The sequence below is a fragment of the Podarcis erhardii genome (assembly GCF_964252035.2).
Source record: "Podarcis erhardii genome assembly, chromosome: 2".
NCBI classification, from domain to species: Eukaryota; Metazoa; Chordata; class Lepidosauria; order Squamata; family Lacertidae; genus Podarcis; species Podarcis erhardii.
The window spans coordinates 113,237,670-113,258,038 of NC_138498.1; the positions used below are offsets into that span (position 1 = coordinate 113,237,670).

At 46.0% G+C, this 20,369-nt stretch overlaps 3 protein-coding genes across 4 annotated transcripts in view; 2 read left to right on the forward strand and 1 right to left on the reverse strand.

Moving 5' to 3' along the window:
- Nucleotides 1–17,007, forward strand: part of LOC309336856 (zinc finger protein RFP-like) — a 210,231-nt gene extending 193,224 nt beyond the window's left edge. The window contains exon 9 of the transcript XR_014154074.1: nt 16,831–17,007. The gene's annotated coding sequence lies outside the window, so the exon portion shown is untranslated. The remainder of the gene's footprint in view (nt 1–16,830) is intronic.
- LOC309336976 (zinc finger protein RFP-like) overlaps nt 1–20,369 on the reverse strand; it is a 194,479-nt gene that overhangs the window by 41,043 nt on the left and 133,067 nt on the right. The window lies entirely within an intron of this gene.
- Nucleotides 28–17,007, forward strand: LOC309336781 (zinc finger protein RFP-like). Its single transcript, XM_081853101.1, has 10 exons — nt 28–501; nt 2,118–2,213; nt 2,851–3,081; nt 4,211–4,233; nt 6,377–6,498; nt 7,743–7,769; nt 8,277–8,366; nt 10,462–10,566; nt 11,986–12,090; nt 16,075–17,007. Exons 1-10 carry the CDS (start codon nt 82–84, stop codon nt 16,602–16,604), a joined length of 1,749 nt encoding a protein of 582 aa, XP_081709227.1. The 5' UTR covers nt 28–81; the 3' UTR covers nt 16,605–17,007.

Genomic DNA, 20,369 nt, shown 5'->3' on the forward strand with positions numbered 1-20,369 from the left:
AGAGGGAGGGAAAGGCCCACCCTGTGGCTTGAAACTGGAGAAATAAAACTAAGCCTTTTATTCCCTTTTCAGGCAGATGAAATGGCAGATGAGGGTCCAGTCCAGAACCTCTGTGAGGAAACGACATGCTCCATCTGCCTGGAGTATTTCACAGATCCAGTGATCATAGACTGCGGCCACATTTTCTGCCAAACCTGCATCACCGAGGTTTGGGAGAAATTGGACCAAGATGCTTCTTGCCCTCAGTGCAGGGAACCTTGTCAGCAAAGGAATGTCAGGCCCAACCAGCAACTGGCGAGCATTGTGGAAATAGTCAAGAAATTCAGCCTTCAGATGGCCAGAGGGTCGGAAGCGCTGGGAAGGGTTTGCGAGAGACACCAGGAGCCCCTGAAACTCTTCTGCGAAGATGACCAAGCCCCCATCTGTGTGGTGTGCGACAAATCCAAGGAGCATAGGGACCACAAGGTGATCCCAAAGGAGGAGGCCTTTGAGGAGTATCAGGTACGGAGCTGCAGGATTGGGGACCAGACTTCCAAGGGATGCTCAGATATTCAAGGGATGGGAAAAATATTTCAGCCCAAGGGCTGCATTTTTCTCTAGGCGACATTCAGGTGGGGTGTGTGGGGGGGTGTATATGTCCCAAACGCTGCTTGTTATTGGGGTCTGAGGCAAAAGTGGACAGAGCAACGCTTGAAAATTTCACCTTCTTGCAGTAGGCTAGTTCCTACAAATGCTCTCATTGCCGTCCCTGTCTGCCATCTAAGTAAGTGGGAAGCATTAGTGGAGTTCAGGGACACATTCTAGCCTGGCAAAAAAGACTTGAGGATGTGAACTGGAGCTGGCGAATGTTGCAGCCTGGGGAGAGGCCAGATAGAGAGGCCTGCAGCTCCTATCTTGTACAGTGGTACCTTGGTCTACAAACAGTCCTGTTAATGAAATATTCGGGCAACGAACTCCGCAAAACAGGAAGTAGGTGTTCCGGCTAGTGAACTTTGCCTCAGAAGACAAATGGAAGCCAAAACAGTGGAAGGGCATCAGCAGCGGGAAGCCTCAGTAGGGAAAGCACGCCTCAGTTTAAGAGCACTTTGGTTTAAGAACGGACTTCCAGAACGAATTAAGTTCGTAGACAGAAGTACCACTGTACTGAGCATTCAGTAGTAGGAATATTCGCAAGAAGTTCCAAGGGAACTTGAAAAGTGCTTATTTCAACCATCTCCCACTTTTTCCTGCCCCAGGAGCCCAGAGAACTATCAGGGCAGGGAAACGCTGGAAGGCTGGTCTGAGGGACATAGCTCAACAGTAGAGCTTCTGCTTTGACTGAAGAAGGTCCCAGTTCATTCCTTAGCAATATTATGTAGGGCTGGGGACAGCCTTTGCCCCAAAGCAACTTTCTGTCGGTATAGAAAACAGACCAGAGGTCTGACTCTGTATGAGCCAGCCTTGTGGAAGCATTTGATGTTCCCTAGGTCCCAGCAGTTTCCAATTTTCTCTAGTCCCAGAATTTATGTTGGGAAACAGATGTTATGCCCACCATTTCTGGGTGTACTCAAGCTGTACAGGCACCTTTCCACGCCAAATGTTAAAAGTGTGGCACTTCATGGTGAATACTGCAAGCTTTTTTAAAGAAAGAGAAAGAAAGAAAGAAAGAAAGAAAGAAAGAAAGAAAGAAAGAAAGAAAGAAAGAAAGAAAAGAGCAAGTTCTGAATAGGGTTGTGCACCAGCCACAAACTTTGGTTCGTACCCAGTTTAACTTTAGAAAAGCGCATGGTTTGGTGCAGAAAATGTGAGAGGGTGACTGACTTGGCCCAGGAGCCGAATCTCATACAGATACTCTGTTTTGTGCAAACCTGGTATATGAGAAAACATTTTATCTCTTACACTGTGTCCCCATAATTTTGATTCCCCTTGTTTCCCCCATATTTAATCAGAATATTAAACATTAGCTTTATAAATATGCATATATTTAATCTAATTCTTCATTAAGAATGGAAGTTTCCTAGAAGCTGCACATAGACCCTTTTCAACCTTCGTGTTCTTGGTTTCTTGAACAGACACGACTGTTACACTTTATATCTGTGCTGCCAAAACTAACCCAAATGCCTTTTCGGCCACCCCAGGGTAAAATTCTGCATCATTTGGAGTTCCTGAACAAACAGAGAGAAGAAATTCTGTCTTCTAAACTGAAGGGGGAGAATGAAAGCCAGAATCTGCTGGTAGGTGCAAACCTTCTTGCCTCTCCAGGATGGTTATACTTGACAGAGTGAGGCCTTAATTCTTCCCTTGCACAGTGTCCCAGGTTTGATCATTGGCATTATCAGTTAAATGGATATTGGGTGGTAGAGTTGGGAAAGGTCTCCACTTCAGACCTTGAAGAGCAGCTGCCTGCAAGGCTAGACAACATTCAGCAGGACAGGCTAAAACTGGTAGGGTTGTCTAGGGGCGAATGTAGTCCTTGAGTCCAAAAATGTCCAGCCATGCCAGCATTAATCCTTTAAGAATGAACCCCACAAAGCCAGTCTTCCTCCTCCTCCTTCTCGTCACTTCCTCCCGGCCCTACTATTAGGCAGAGTGAGGTGGCCAAGGCAGGATGAAGATGCCAGGGAATAGAGAGCAGCAGAAGCAGCTAATAGATCAGTAATAGGTGAGCAGCAGGAAAATACTGAGGACCGAGCCAAGCAAAGAGGCTGTGTACTGCTAAGCCAGCCTGCCTACCACCCTCAGCTGTGACTGAACTTCTGTACCATTGTTAGCACTGAAGTAAACATCAGCTGCCCTGCCAGTCAGCTTGCGCATATGGAATCAAAGGGACATCTAAACGTTTTTTGTCTGGCCATGACTCTCTCTTTGCAGAAGCAGACAGACATGGAGAGGCAGAATATCATGGCTGATTTCCAGCAGTCGCACCAGTTTCTGGAAGAACAAGAGCGCCTCCTGCTGGCTCAGTTGAAGGAACTGGATGATGAGATTAAATCCTGTGAGGACCAACATATTGCAAAACTCTCTGAGGAAATGTCTTCTATTGATGACCTTATTAAGGAGCTGGAGGAGAAGCAGAAACAGCCAGCGACTGAATTCTTGCAGGTAAGAGTACGACAAAATAGTCCAGGTTGTCCTGCAGGGAAGGGTTGTACTCCCAACCACTCTGTCTGTTGGTTTATAGAAGTATTCATAGTAGCGATGTGCACTGGCCACACATTTTGTTCAAAACTCTGATTTGGAGCTTCATCAAACTGCATGATTCAGGTTTGATAGAAGTGGATGGAATTTGCAGGCAAAGCTGCTCCTGCAGTATGGATGAAGCCTGCCAAATTACAATGGATCCAGGGAGTTTTTGTGCTAGCATTGGCAATGGCACCAGCAACACTGGCCAGTTGAGTTCTCCTTCTACCCAATTCAAACATGCCCTCGCTGTTGTGTGTAGAGCAATATACATCATGAGCGGTAGCAAGTTGACATCTGCTCTCAGGCTGGTGGCACCAGTGGTGGGAGCCAGCAGCAGAGCATAGCCTGGGATCACTTGCAGTTGGCAGAAGATCCCAGGTGTGCCATCTGTCTGCATTTCATGAAGAAGCCTAACCGGGGGGTGTTCTGGGGCAGAGAGCTCCCCTCTCAGTCTCAAGCTAGGATTGCCATGTTTCCTGGAAATCATGGACATGCCCTCTTTTGGGGGGCCTACATGCCCATCCAGAGGGATTTTCAAATTTAGAAACAAATGTCTGGGCTTTTGCAGTTTTTTAATAAAGCAGCTGGAGGAGAAACAGAAGCCGCCAGTGGCTGAATTCTTGCAGGTGAGCGATGGCACAATGAAACAGTCCAGGTTGTCCTCTGAGGAAGGGCTGTTCATTGGTCTGTAGAAGTCTATAGAGTGGTACCTCGGGTTACAGACGCTTCAGGTTACAGACTCAGCTAACCCAGAAATAGTACGTCAGGTTAAGAACTTTGCTTCAGGAGGAGAACAGAAATCGCGTGGCAGCAGGAGGAGGCTCCATTAGCTAAAGTGGTGCTTCAGGTTAAGAACAGTTTCAGGTTAAGAACGGACCTCTGGAACAAATTAAGTACATAACCAGAGGTACCACTGTAAGAAGTATTTACAGTAGGCGTGTGCACTTCAGTATTTGGTTGATATATAAAGAAAAGGGGAAAGTAATAAACTGCTGGAGGCAACTGGTGCAAGGGACTGAATTTCTCTCCTTCTGTCTCTTCCATCTAGAATATGAGAAGCATGCTGGAAAGGTAGGTGGCTTTGTTATGAATATGAAAATGAATAATATTAATTTCCTTCCTTGGAGGTAAGGGATAAATTGATTTGGTCTATACTTTTATTTGAACCAATCTAATTCAGAGTTTACAGAGCAATAAGCAGATCAGAAAACAGTTACCAATCTGATTGCACACTTTTACAAATGTTGTGATGCATTTTTTATCCAAAACTGTGTATCTCGTGCGGTGAAATTTACAAAAAGCACATTGGGGGATGCATAGACCAGCATACAAAAATGGATAGGATTTTTTCGGAGGGGTGCATATAAAATGCATATTTTAGAAAGAAGTGATGATATTTCTTCATCTACTGTATACTTCATATCATATCAGAGATGTTGGTGGTGGTGGATAGACTCTCCTCCCTGGAAGAGAGGGGAGTGGTTGTGGGCGGGAGCCCAAACTCCGCCCCTAGCAGGGGGCGTTAGCCCCCTGCCTCCTCCTCTCAGCTGGCTGGCGCCCACGCCCCTCGGCAGGCACCCAATCAGGTGCCTCCGAGGGGGCGGTTTCAGCAGCCTTTTGCTGCAGCGCCAGCCTCTCCTCGGCCTCATTCTTTGCCATCGTCTCGTCGCGAGTCACCCACCCTCCACTCCCTTTGAGCTCAGGGTCTTAGTTCATTGGCCTTGCTATGGACCTTAGGTTGATCGCCCTAGTTGTCCAGGGGGCCTGGTAGGAATTTTTCTATTTGGCATTAGGCCTTTTGGTTTTTTCGCCTACCTCGTAGCAATCGTCACAACTTTTGTGGTATTGGTGGGTAGGTTAGGCATTGGAATAATGTGTTGTGGTGTGTCGAAGGGCTAGGTGTGGCCATCGCCTATGCCTTCAGTTTTTGGGTATTCCGTTAAAGGAATCTGGCGGTTGTGTATTCTGTCCGATGCCTGCTTGGCGGGAGGCCATGGCACCACCCTCAGTGACATCAGGGGTGAGCCTATAGTTGGATTAGCATCAACAGGCTCCATCTACTGGTGAATAATCCCACCTAGTTTAGACATCCAATGCCTAAGCCAATACCTTTTCACTGCTGTAATCAATAAAGTTGTGGCCTTTTCTTGCCCATTAACCTTATATCACGTGTCCTTGCGTATTCATTTCACATTGCGGGGGTCGGGTCCTCGAACCACAATATTAGATTTCTTACTTGCCCTCCACTGTCAGGTTCCAGGGCAGCTTGTGAATTAAAATACAATATTAAAAATAGTTAAAACAAATTACAATCCAAGAAAACAGGGTGGGTCCTAAAATACATCTCCTAGATGACAAAGGCCAGGGTAAAGAGAGGCTCTTATTAGTTACTTGTGTGCAAACATAATTTGTTGGAGAAAATATTCAGTAAGGTTGTGCTCCAGATTCACCTGGATCCTCGACCAAATTGGGCCAATTTATACCCTGTTCTGATCAGGCAGAAGCAGCAACAAATCACAACTTAGTTAACCAGCTGTTTCTGACCCAGCTGTAATTTTTAACATGGTGTGGTATGCAATGTGTCTGTCAAAATTTCAGACAGATAGTTTGAAAATATTTCTGCATCTTAACTGTAAAGTTTGGTTTTTAAAAAAATAAAAGAGAGGTAAAATAGATTACGGATTGATAATTTATATGTAAATGTTATATGAAAAAAATGTTTATGTAAATTTACACTTTATCCCCCGCCCCCCAATTATACTTCATTTTCCCGTTTGCAATAGGTCTTTGTAATGGGCACAGGGCAGACAATATCATTTGCTGCTATCACAGGGCTCATCCACACTTCTGCCTTTCCTGTGATTTCTAAGCAAAGGTCTCAGAGGCTTTTCTTTTGTCCCGCCGCTTTTCCTGGGAAAACCTGCTGCTTACCACAGAATTGGAAGAAACATAAATCTGCAGAAAACCCAATAAATGTTTGCTTCTATTTTGCTGTCAATCCGCAGAAACCCCGACTGACCTTTGTTCCGATTCAGCGGTAAACAGTGGGGAATTTCGTGGGGAAACCAGGGGGGATGAAAGAAAAACCTATCATGGACGAGCCCTTGGTATCTTCCTGCTGCTCCCACTTTTCTCCTTCATTCTGACGACTGAATTAAGATTGACTTGAGAATGACCAGATGGATCACAGTAAACCTCACTTGCTTCTTCCTAGGTGTAATAAAAATAAAAATAAAACCATAGATGCAATAGTTTTTCCTCCTGGATTAAAAGAGCAAATAGATAAATTTTCTAGAATGCATCCTTTTTTGGAGAAGGCGACCAAGAATTTCAAAGGTAACAAACATTATTGTGTGGTGTTATAGATGTGGGATAGATGATGACTGATGATAGATAGATAGAAAGATAGAGATAGATAGATAGATAGATAGATAGATAGATAGATAGATAGATATCAATATAGTTGTATGTCATGCCAATTTCCAAACAGTGAATATTCCAGGGGTCCCAGGCTGCTTCACCAGGGTTTGAGTTTCCTATAGGCCAATGAGGCACAGCAAAGACTGTGGTGTCTTTAGGATATATGGTTTATTTACACATACAGTGGTACCTTGGGTTAAGTACTTAATTCGTTCTGGAGGTCTGTTCTTAACCTGAAACTGTTCTTAACCTGAAGCACCACTTTAGCTAATGGGACCTCCTGCTGCTGCCGCACTGCCAGAGCACAATTTCTGTTCTCATCCTGAAGCAAAGTTCTTAATGTGAGGTAATATTTCTGGGTTAGTGGAGTCTGTAACCTGAAGCGTATGTAACCCGAGGTACCACTGTATATACAATCTGAGCCTACAATTGAGCGGTTCACAGCACAGACACCCCAAGACAGTCTTATTTTTCCATAGCCACAGCCTTGGATTCAAAACAGGAATCAAGCATCGTGCTCTGATTCTCTTTATGGCTTGCTGGGATTCAGCCGTCAGAAACAGTCTTCGGGCAGCAATCACTGAAATGGCAACTTATGTTGAAAATGTACATTTTGGCAAACTGTTATTAAAATAGCTCAAAAAAAAAAAGTTCAACCATTTTCTTCAAAAAGGTCAATAACCTTTGTGTCCAGACTTTCACTTTTTGAAATATGGCAACCCTACCACAAGGAAAACCCAAAAAGTTATGTCCCAATCAAAGCAGGAAAATTTAGTTTGACATATCTGCTCAGTGCATCGGGGTCTGGTTTTAAATTTCTGCCTCATAACTTTAAAAGAGAATGGGAACCATTTACAACATATATGAGGAGGCAACATGAAGAAATGGACTCATTGGCAGGGTTTGAGTAAACAATCACAACTGTATACAACGAAAAATGAGACTATATGTATTGAGAAATTTTGGGGGAAATAATACGCAGGGTGAACAATATGGAAATAAAACAAAATGGGAGTATGAGGGAAGTCCAGGGGAGGAGGGTCAAAATATGAAAAATTGTTAAAAATATATTGTTAGAAGTGGTATACATGGAAAAATCAATAAAAATGATTTAAATAAATAAAATAAATAAATTTCTCCCTCTTTCTTCTTCATAACAGAGTCCCTGGAAGAAGTACAGAATAAGGGTAATATTCTGGGATTTAATGAGATGGGAGGATTTTGAAGGGAGGGGGTGCTTGGGTAAGACCAAGAAGGGGTATTTGTGCTAATGGCAAGGGTTCACATCTGACAAGCAAACAAATATTGGTACATTCTGTATAGCCCTTAATGAAATTCTCTTCAATATCAAAGATTCTTCTTGGTAAAAGTTAACATGAGATGCAGAAGGGGCTCTTTATTAACAACTGGTAGGGCAGTGACTGTGCCCCGGCAGTCTTCAGAGCTAAGGCCCACATTCTCTCATTTGCAGATGGTCGTTTGTTCCAATTTATCACCATAGAGCAGGTTTTCCCTGAGAAAGCAGAGAGGCAAAGGCAAAACCTCTCAGAGCCATGCCTGGGAAGCACAGGGCAAGCCCAAAATCACCCAGATGCATCCTTTCTAGGCAGGGGACAAATGGAAGGGTTGACAAGCCTTTAGAAGAGCATTTATTAAGGGCACCTTGCAAGCAATCAAATTTCTTCTTCTTGCAGCTGACTCGTTGCTACTCTCCTCAAGGACAGAGAGTGTGCAACAAGATGAAGAGAGAAGTTGCTCGAGAAAACTCCAGAGGGTATCATCAGGTACATTGCTTTGTTACTTATAGGGGGATTTGTGTGTGTAAATGAGAGAGAGAGAGAGAGAGAGAGAGAGAGAGAGAGAGAGAGAGAGTGTAAGTTGGTGAGGGGACATATATGTGTCTGTGGGTGGGATATATCGTATTTTTCACTCTATAGGACACACTTTTTCCCCTCCAAAAATTAAGGGGAAGTGTGTGTGCATCTTATGGAGCAAATGCAATCTCCTTGGCTTCAGTGATAGCAACGCGAAGCCTCCGAAGCGCAGTGGGAGCGCTCCCGCTGCGCTCCGGAGGCTTCGCATTGCTTTTGCTGAAGCCTGGAGACCGAGAGGGGTTGGTGCGCACCGACCTCTCTTGCTCTCCAGGCTTCAGGGATAGCTGCCTGAAGCCTTTGGAGCGCAGCGGGACCTCGAGCTGCGCTCCAAAGGCTTCGGGTTCCTTTTGCTGAAGCCAGGAGAGCAAGACTCTCCTGGCTTCAGCAGAGAGGGAGAGCTGCACGGCGCCCCTTCAGCGAAGCGGGAGGAGAAATGGAAGGGGCTCTGTTTCTCCTGCTGCTTCACTGAAGGGGCGCTGCGCAGAGAGGGGGAGAATTTTTTTTCTTGTTCTCCCCCTCTAAAACAAGGTGCGTCCTATGGTCGGGTGCGTCCTATAGAGCGAAAAATACGGTAGAAGGAAAATGCTAGAAAAGTATATTTGCAGGTTGCTGGTAAGCAGAGGCGCCAAGGTCTACCCAACATGGGGGAGGGGGCGCCTCGTTGCATGCTCATGACGTCAGAAGTGCAACACGCATGTGTGATGTCACGTAAGTCAGGAGGAGGCCCAGTGGGGCCCTCCACCATTGTGGGGAGGCCTGGTGGGGCCTGCCATCACCACAGGGAAGCCCATCAGGGCTGCCGCCATGGCCCAGCCTCTCAAGACTGGGGAGGCTCAGCACAATCCCCACAGATGGGGAGCTGAGGTGTCCTCATTCCCATAGAGTTGGTGCTTGCGCTGGTATGAAGCCTTGAGTCATACCTGGCATCAGAGGCATCAGAGCCAGTGCTCATGCTCCCTTTCTCCTGCCCTCCCCACCACTTGTAGGCAGTGGCAGAGGAACCCTCTCCAGCACCCAGGGCGGGACGCCGAGGGGCGGGGCAAACCGCCCGGTGGCACGCGCACGACATCCATATGGACTGCACATGTGCGGCATCACATATGGATGGCGCGAGAGAGCGGCAGCTCATACTGATGCCGTGTGAGCAGTGCCCATACTGACTGTGCATGCCCTTGACTGCTCTACAGCACACACCCCCAGAGTGGCACCTGGGGAGGCCCTGTTGTGATCATTCTACACTCGTGTGGGACCCTGGTAGAGGCACATGTCCGACTAACATGTTCTCTCCCTCCTGGTCAGTCGTTCGGGAGCTTCAAAAGCTTTCTTCTGCCCGAACATCACAGCGACTGATACCAAGAGGCATCAGCACACTCACGACCCTGCAGAGTATTTGTAGTTCACGTAACAGAACTCAGTAGCTCAGCATTTTGGCTAATCTACTTTATTTACACATAATACACTCGGAGCACTCTGCCTTTGCTCCTTCCTCTTTCTCATCAGACAGCAAAGGGAGAAAGAACAAAGGACAATAGTCCCACTCCACGGAATACAGTAATATAAACATCCTGTCTCCATCACTTCCCACTCTGTGGAATGAAAACATACACCGTCATGTGATAGACAACCATCCCATGACTCCGAACACAGAGCAAGAATCCTAACAGGCCGGCCCCCTCCGCCCCCCACTTTGTACACCCCTGCTTGTAGGACACCTGTCCTTCCCCATAGCAGCTTCTGAGGTCTCCCACAGCTGCACATGTGGTCCACACCTTTGCCACTTCTTGCCCTGTGCCTTTCCTCCCACTACCCACCCCCAACCCTTCACAACACTTGGCTGTTGTCAGCGCAAAATTCAGTGGGAAGAACCCTGAACTATTTTCCCCAGTATTGCTTCGGTTGGTCCCCGATCGCGTCCCTAAACCAACCAGAGCACAACTGTTTGCGTCTTAGTTGAATGTTTCTTAAGCATGCCCCCAACCAGTTATGTTGCTTGCTGCTGCTGCAGGTGATTCCTTCCAGCCCTCCTTGAGGTCAGCAAGCATGAGGGAGGGGGACGTCAGGACAGGGAGGCAGGGGAGCAGCTTGGGAGCACTCCGGAGAGTGTCATCAGGTACGTTGCTTTGTGACTTTTGATTTTTTGTGTTTGTGAGACAAATAAAGGGGGGGAATATCCCTTTCCTTTCGCCCACCCATTTTCTTTCTTTTTAAGAAACCTTCTGTCCTGTCCCTCCGTTTCCCCGACTTTCATTTCCCTCTGGTCTTCCTTCCTTTTCCCCTTCCCAGCCCAAGGGCTCTTCCCCCCTCCCACCAACAGATATGTGGGGTATGTGGTTCAACCCTATCTGGGCCTGCTCAGACGTAAGATCTCCAGAGTAAAATGTGGTTTGTTGTTGTGGTTGTTTAGTCGTTTAGTCGTTTAGTCGTGTCCGACTCTTCGTGACCCCATGGACCAGAGCACGCCAGGCACTTCTGTCTTCAACTGCCTCCCGCAGTTTGGTCAAACTCATGCTGGTAGCTTCGAAAACACTGTCCAACCATCTCGTCCTCTGTCGTCCCCTTCTCCTTGTGCCCTCCATCTTTCCCAACATCAGGGTCTTTTCCAGGGAGTCTTCTCTTCTCATGAGCTGGCCAAAGTATTGGAGCCGCAGCTTCAGAATCTGTCCTTCCAGTGAGCACTCAGGGCTGATTTCCTTAATAATGGATAGGTTTGATCTTCTTGTAGTCCATGGGACTCTCAAGAGTCTCCTCCAGCACCATATTTCAAAAGCATCAATTCTTTGGCGATCAGCCTTCTTTATGGTCCAGCTCTCACTTCCGTACAACACTACAGGGAAAACCATAGCTTTAACTATACAGACCTTTGTGGGCAAGGTGATGTCTCTGCTTTTTAAGATGCTGTCTAGGTTTATCATTGCTTTCCTCCCAAGAAGCAGGCGTCTTTTAATTTCGTGGCTGCTGTCACCATCTGCAGTGATCATGGAGCCCAAGAAAGTAAAATCTCTCACTGCCTCCACGTCTTCCCCTTCTATTTGCCAGGAGGTGATGGGCCCAGTGGCCATGATCTTCGTTTTTTTGATGTTGAGCTTCAGACCATATTTTGCGCTCTCCTCTTTCACCCTCATTAAAAGGTTCTTTACAAGGCTTCAATACAAAGTCTCTCTCTCTCTCTCTCTCTCTCTCCCATGAGAGGGTGCAGTCCTTTAAGCGCAAGAAAACTTGTAAAAGGAGGACACCTGTACTTTGCTTGTGGCAATTTCCAAGGTCCTTTCCTGATGGGCATGCAGTCCACATCTTGGTCACTTCCTTGAATTTCCCGCATTGTGCCTTGCCTCCTCACACCTTGCCTTTAACAATACTTTGCTGTTTTCAACGTAAAATTCCCTTAGGCAGGACCTCCTGGGAGGAACATCAGTTTTGCTTTGGTTGATCCCTGATCATTTCCCTCAGTCAACCTCAGTCAACTTTTAGGTGTCTTACTTGGCCATTTCTTAAAGATGTCCCCAACTAATCATGTTCCTTGCTGCTGCAGTTGGCTCTGTCCTGCCCTCCTCAACGCCAGAGAGCATACAACAAGGTGAAATGTGCATCATGAGGGAGAAGAGCAACTCGGGAAGACTTGGGAAGATAGAATCAGGTACGCTGCTTGGGGACATTTTTTTTTTTCCTATTTGTGTGTGAGAGAGAATGTGTGGGGGAGATTTTGTGGTCAAATCTACAGTAATAATGCACATACTTACTAGTTAGCATGTGAAGGAGTTAAGACCATAGAGCTGTCTTGCTGATAGGCCACAGACCATAGAAATATAATTGGTAGAGAGAGCAGTGTGTGGTGTCATTTCCCCTTCCCTCCTGAGGGGGAAGAAGCCAATAAATATTTCCTGTTCCTTCTCTCTCTCTCTTCCATCAACCAACAATGGAGGCAGACATGCCTCCACTTGCTCCAAATTCGGGTGCATGCCTGAAGCTGTTTTTGTTTTGTTTTTTGTAAATACAAGTATTATCTTTTTTTTTAATATAATATTTATTGGAGTTTCAAATAAGACAGATACACAAAAAGACAGAAAACACTAAACAAGTATACTTTCAGTCCTTATTTTCTTATACCTTATTTCCCCCGACTTCCTCTCGCCTCCCCTTCTTGTATTCCAATTCCAAATGTTAGTTCAACAAGTTCTTAAATTTTTACCTTATTTCATTATTATATCAGTCCTTCTACTTAAACCCTTTTTCCCAGGTCGACCCAGATTCCCTTCCACGAATTTCCCAATTTTATATTAATACCAAACCCAAAATACCAAATAAGAAATATATATAAAAAAAGTATTTATACAACCTTTGGATTAATCAAACCCCACCCTCCCTTTCCCAGTTTCGATCCCCAAACCAATGTCCATCAGTCCATATGCTATCAGCCTGGCGATCTCACATCAGAGGCTTTTAAGTCTCTCTCTGTTCCTCTTTGCCGGTTCTTTGGATAGTCCTTCATATTAAGGCCCGAGTCTCGGAGGAGCACAGTCCCGAAAAAGTCCATATTTCTTCCAGCCGGGCCTCCTTGTTTGGAAAAATTCATGAATTTAAATGTCCCAAGCACTCGAACATCCATCTTAATCAAATTTGTAATCCACAAGTCTTCAGGTCTCCATCTAGATGAGTCTCTCCATTCTTCCTTCTCCAATTCAAGCCAAATCTTCATTATCCAGTTCTTATTTTCCTTTGTGACCTTCCTGCCAGGCCTCTGGCCTTCCTTAGCCTTCTGCAACATTATAACTCCTCCTTCCTTTCCCTCCAGATCCTCATATTTCTCTTCCACTTGTTCCACTTTCTCAGATTTCTCAATTTTTTTCCCCTGCTCAGCTGCAAAGTCTTTTATTTCCGCTACAGGGGCTTTTGGTTCATAAACAAAGACTTGAATTAAGTCCCTTCCATTTCCAGTAAAGTTGTTTACTGTTTCATTCAGTCCCATGACCCCTGTAGCCAAAATATTACTTTGTTCTTGAAGCTTTCCCAAGAGATAAAAAGTCTTGTTCAACTCAGTGAGTATTTTTCCACTTCCAGCCATTCTTGCAGTGTCCCAAAACCCCCTCTAGAGGGATTGTGGATATTTACTATCCTTCTAATTCCAGTCCCAAAAACAAAATAACTTATTATTCGTCAATTTATAACCAAAATGTAACAAATCCAACTGGCAAAGGCAGCAAAAACAATGTTACTTTGTATTCCTCAACTTTGACAGCTAATTTTGACAGCTGTCAAAGTCTTCTGTATCTTTCCAACAGGCTCTCTCGCTGATCACTCCCGGGTCCCGGGGGGTTGCGCAGCTCTCAAAATCCACTCTTATCCTCCAGCAAAATTACTTATACTGTCCAATCGTTAAATTAATAACTTTGTTCAATCACAATAAAGAATGTTCTCTCGACCTTAGTTATTTAGTCCTTGCTTTAAGTAGTCTACAAGACGGGGAGACGGACTTCCTTTTTGTATCTTCCCCAGTCGTACCAAATTCCAAAACCAAAAAATTCTTTTTAAGTCCAATTTCTATATTACTCACGGGTTGTTGCTTTTTAGTCCGAATGTTCTCAGGAAAAAGTCAGCGCTCTCCGTCCATGGCATGCGGCTTCACTCCGCAGGGGAAGCAGAGGACTCTCAGCACCGCGCCGCTCCCGTCCCCCGTTCCGAAGCCTTTAAAAAGGCTCCTTCGCAGGTCGGGGGGCGCAAATGGTGCCCGCCGAGTCACCAAGTCCACAGGCTTCCACACCTGTGGTTTCTAAGGGTCCCCGCGTCGCCGGCGCGGTAGAACCCGATCCCTGCAGAGCCGATTCCCTCTGGAGCTCGGAGGGAATCCGCCATTAGACGTTGGCGCTAACCCGGAAGTGTACAAGTATTATCTTTAATGCCTGAAGCTGTTTGTTTTTTAAAAATACAAGTATTATCTTTAATGCTGTTGCTGCTAAGGATGATTATATGTTTTAAACTTACTTTTCAGTCTGTGGCATGTTTTTTATTGTTTTTTTTTTATTCTTTTTTATAAACAGGGGAAGCAAAGGAGGAGATCCCCCTAACGGCTAATTCCTATGATTTGAATTAAACTGCCTAAATTGGGATTTAAACTCTGCTCAGCTCCACCCTTTATAAGCAGACAATAAGCTGATTCTTTTGTTTGCTAACTCACGCATATGTGTCTGTGGAGGGATAAAATATAGTTAATATATTCCCACACTTACCTAATAAAAACCCATCAGAGAGCATAGAGGAGTGTGAGCCATTCCCTCCCTCTTTTTTAAACTCTCTCCTGCTCCTTTTTCTTCTCTTCCCTCTTCCCTCTGGCCTTCCTTCCTTCCTTCCTTCTTCACAGTTCCGGAGGCTATTCACCCTCCCACCAGCAGATGGAGATAAACAGATCAATCCTACCTGGGTCTGCCCAGACATAGGTTCTATGGAGTTCAGAAGGATTCATTTCCAAGCTAGCAAGTGTAGGAATGCAGTCTCCACTGCCCTCTGAGCCTCACCACCTTAACGAAATCCATAAGCTCCACTCTGACTAAGGATGGGGAGAAATTCAGGTCAATTCACACTGAAAGGTGAATCATACCTAATTCACACTTCCTGAAAGTATATGCAAATTGCGATGTCAGCCTCCTCCAAATTTTGCAGCATGGTTCTCCAAGGATGCAACGTGTACAAACATGCAAAAAAATGTGTTAGGAGAAATTCGCACTAGCAACGCGGATGGATTTTCATGAGTGCTTTAAAAAAAAATCCCTTTGAAATTTGCACTCCTCCAAATTTTGCGCAGCGCAGTTCTCCAAGGATGTAATGTGTACAAACATGCAAAAAAAAAAAAAAAAAGTGTTAGCGTTAGCTAGCAACAGAGATGGATTCTCATGAGTACTTAAAAAAAGAAAAGAATTTGCAAAGCAATGTGAAAATGTGGAGAACTGAATTCAGGAGTAGAAAACATAAGAAACCAAAAATTGGTAATTTGCCATTTCCTAGCCCTGACTCCCACCCACCCCTCCAAACTGTAGCCAACCCATAACCCCCTCAGTAGCTTCCTAAACACAAAAAACTATTGTTGTTATTTAGTCATTTAGTCGTGTCCGACTCTTTGTGACCCCATTGACCAGAGCACGCCAGGCATTCCTGTCTTCCACTGCCTCCTGCAGTTTGGTCAAACTCATGCTGGTAGCTTTGAGAACACTGTCCAACCATCTCGTCCTCTGTCGTCCCCTTCTCCTTGTGCCCTCCATCTTTCCCAACATCAGGGTCTTTTCCAGGGAGTCTTCTCTTCTCACGAGGTGGCCAGAGTATTGGAGCCTCAGCTTCAGGATCTGTCCTTCCAGTGAGCACTCAGGGCTGATTTCCTTCAGAATGGAGAGGTTTGATCTTCTTGCAGTCCATGGGACTCTCAAGAATCTCCTCCAGCAAAAAAACCTGGAGCAAGAACCGGCAAGCCACTCCAGTATCCCTGCCCAGAAAACTCCATGGACAAAGACAACAGGCATATAAAAAAACTATAGGGTACCACAAAAGATAGATCCACACATGCATCTTGCCCTGTAATTCAAACACTGACCCGGCTCCCTCTTTCTCTGTGTGTGAATCTCTCTCTCTCTTACAGTGAATATAGTTTTGGATCCAGAAACAGCAAATCACTACCTCATTCTCTCTGAAGATGGGAAGAGTGTGAGGTGTGGAGGAGAAAGGCAAAATCTGCCCGACAGCCCAAAGAGATTTGATCCGAAGACCTACGTGCTGGGCAGCGAGAGATTCCGTGCAGTAAGAAAATGGTGGGAAGTGGAAGTTGGGGGAGAGAAAAATGCCACGTGGGCAGTGGGGGTGGCACGCGAGTCGACCACGAGGAAGGGACAGGTCAGCCTTCAACCCAGTGTAGGAATCTGGGCTGTCGGGAAAGCCATAGTTGGCTCATTGTATGGACTTTGGGCTTTTACTGCCCCTGAGCGGACGCCTTTGCTCTTAAATCATGAGCTCAGGAAGATCCGGGTGACTCTGGACTATGAAAGGGGTTCTGTGGGATTTTTTGATGTCGAAGGAGATGTCTTGATCTTCACTTTCCCGGAAGCGTCCTTCTTTGGGGAGGAAATCCGGCCCTTTTTCTTGGTCGGGCAAGGAGCTGAACTGAGCTGCTGAATCTCCTCACAGCCCCCTCCCCAATCACCCCCAATGCCCCGAAAAAGAGGAGTTGTTTTGGCACTTCCCGTGCAGCTGCATGAGATTGGCATGTGGGAAAAACAGTGCTTTTAACAATGGTCTGGCAGGCAGAAATCCAACAGGCTAAGCCTCTTCTAGTATGAAAATACAGTTAAGGGAAAGGCTTCATCACGACTGTATTCCCTCTCATATTGTATTATGGCAGCCATGTTTTGTTGTGGTCCTGTTGCAGCCATTTTGTTACTGGTACCGACAGCACTCCCTCAAAACTTGAAATGTGCCCTCTTCCAAAATAAGTGGGCACCCGCTGGTCTACAATATCAATTCTGTACTGTACTGAGCGTTTTGCATCAATAAACCATCTCCTTGTTTTCAGTTGCAATGTTTATTCTGTGGTCCTTATCCCTGACTATGTTCCGCCTACTGAGGTGAAAATCTGAGCCTACAGTAACAACCTAAAGAGAAAATGTCCGCCCTCCTAAGCAGAGAACAAAATTTATGGAGGATTAGGGTATGAATGGCTATTGGCCTTGAGCACTATGTATTTTCCCTGCCTGTCAGTCTGAATACCAGATGGCGGGAACAAAGAGTGCTTTTCCACCCTGGGCTTCCAGAACATGGTTGGCCAGAAGGGTCTGGTGACTTCTGTTTCAGTGTATCTGAAGAAGTGTGCATGCACACGAAAGCTCATACCTAGAACTAACTAGTTGGTCTTTAAGGTGCTACTGGAAGGAATTTTTTGTTTTGACTATGGCAGACCAACACGGCTACCTATCTGTAACTGGAACTATGGTTGGCCAGTGTGAGAATGCAATATTGGGCCAGATGGTCTTTTGACTTGATCCACCATCCCCCCCCCACACACACAACGTTTTTCACACACACAAAGCTATGTCACCCCACAGAGTTGCCACTGCAGACCACCTGAATGAAGCTCATAGACCTCTGACGGTCCCCAGACGCACTCCGGGTACCCTTGGTCTAGAATCCTAGAAGCCATCCGTGATTATAACAGGTGTGCAGGCTACTCCTGGTTTGGCAACACGTGTGTCCTCTGTTCCACAAGGACGAAATTTATCAACTCCACATTTATTGTACACCTGGCCTTGAGATGAGAGGTAAAGCGATGCATTTAGCATGGACAGCGCCATGTTACTAGCTCTACTCATTCACAGCCATTCCAACATGCTTCCATGTTCAGAACAGAAATAGCTCCAATTCCTTCCTCCCCCTCCTCCTCCAGGCACCTACACACAGTGATCAACACAGAATTCTTCCCTTGTAGATCACCAATACATGAACTAAAAACAAAACAATGTGCTATTGTGAGGTTGCCCAGGGTGGGCACATGGCCTGTTCTGTAATGACTCATTGACATATGTTCTTCTTCTTTGGAGATCACTCGTAGCTGAGTAAGATTGTCTTCCATGAACACGGCCTTAACAGTGAGTCCATAAGTGACTGTGGAGGCCAATTCTGGATCCATACATCCTTCCACAGTGGAGACATTGGTTTCCAGGCGGGAGTTGATCACAGTGAGAGTTTGCCAAGCGTGCCTTCCTCTTAGCATGTTTCTCCCTTTTATCCTGAGTACAAGCGTCTTCAAAGTCCATCACACCTTTGGTAAAGCCTGTTCTCCAGTTGCTGCGCTCACAGGCCAGTGCTTCCCAGTTGTCGGTGTTTATACTACATTTTTAAGATTTGCCTTGAGACAGTCTTTAAACCTCTTTTGTAGACCACTAGCATTACGCTTTCCATTTTAAAGTTTGGAATAGAGTAGTTGCTTTGGAAGACAACAATCAGGCATCCGCACAATATGACCAGTCCAACGAAGTAGATATTGAAGAATCATTGCTTTGACACTGGTGATCTTTGCTTCTTCTAGTACACTGGCATTAGTTCACCTGTCTTCCCAAGTGATGTGTAAAAAAATTTGGAGACCCCATTGATGGGATCTTTCAAGGAGTTGGAGTTGGACATTTACATATGTGTGATGGCCTGAATGTAATGTTCCCACATTTTCCGTTTATGTAAAAAGGTTTTGGAAGCTGGAACAGACCAAAGGTAAATAGTTGCAAATTGAACAAGCAAATTTTATCAAAAATATGGGAAGCATATGACAGGGGGAGAGGGGGGAGGCTTGTCAGCACCAGCTCATTTAAGCACTTAATTAGATTTCATCATGCAGATAGCCAAATGTTTCCCTCTTCTGCAATAATGATTGCCTTTGTATGGCGGACAAGATGCACGGGTCCACAACAAATGCGCCATGAGCAGGGTAGGACTAGAACCAATGGCTTTGTGATGGCCTGGGACTCAGGCTCGGACCAGAGAAGTCTTAGTCTGCACCGGATCCTTTGCCTCAGGCATCATCTGAACCAAGTCTGGGGCCTGATCCTGAAGAGTCCCAGTCTGCACAGGTGCCCCTGCAACAAGCACCAGCTGGGCTGAGTCAGGGGCCTGATCCTGCCCTGGCTCCAGATGCGGGGATTACCTCGTTGCCTTCAGCTGGGCCATCACTTACAACTGCTCCACCACCAGCTTGGTCAGGGGAGGCTGAGGCGGCCCCTGGGTCTAGTAACCCACTGATATCTCCCAAGCTGCAGAGACTCAGGTCTGAGAGAAGGAGAGACCTGAGTACTCGCAGGAGGAGTGCTCGCCTTTGGGCGAAACAGGGAGGTGAGTTACCGGGGGATCAGGATCAGCTGTTACCCCGACAAAGGCTGTCGGACCCCACACCAGGTTGCAGGGGCAACATTGCTGTATGCCCGAGATCCTGTACCTGTCCTTGCCTGGTTTCCTGCCTCGTGTCCTGCCTTGGCCCTGTCAGACTGACTCCTAGCGGAACCTTTGGATTCTGAACCGGATTCTCAGGTTTTTGAGCAGAGGTTGGGCGGCCATTTTGTCAGGAATGCTTGAGTCGAGATTCCTGCATTGCAGGGGGTTGGACCTGATTACCATCATGGTCCCCCCCCCAACTCTACAGTTCTATGATTCTATGACTGAGAAAGGTGCAAAGAAGAGGCAAAGAGAAAACAAAAGGTGTGGAGAGAGAAGCAAAAGCAAGACAGGTAACATGAGGACAAAAAGTACCAGAAGGTTGAGGGGGAGGGGGAGGCACCAGCAGGGGGCAGAGAAAGAAAGGAGTTGGTAAAAGTAACTGAAAGCCAAAGGAGATGAAAAATACAATCATTTTGGATGCCATGGGTGCTTTCTTGATAAGTAGAGTTTGGATTTGATATCCCGCTTTATCACTACCCTAAGGAGTCTCAAAGCGGCTAACATTCTCCTTTCCCTTCCTCCCCCACAACAAGCACTCTGTGAGGTGAGTGGGGCTGAGAGACTTCAAAGAAGTGTGACTAGCCCAACCCAAGGTCACCCAGCAGCTGCAGGTGGAGGAGCGGGGAAGTGAACCCGGTTCACCAGATTGCGAATCTACCGCTCTTAACCACTACACCACACTGGCTCCCATAAGAAAACACAAACATCATGGTGATAGCTTCTCGCCTTTCTGCTCAACAACAGGCTGCCTTCACCAACGAGCAACCCCCTAGAAAGTAAAAAGAAGACACAACTACTGAAAGGGTCTGAAGGTTTGACCCACAACATTTGAAACAGAGGTTCTCTTGTACAGCGGTACCTCAGGTTACAGACGCTTCAGGTTACATACGCTTCAGGTTACAGACTCCGCTAACCCAGAAATAGTACCTCAGGTTAAGAACTTTTCTTCAGGATGAGAACAGA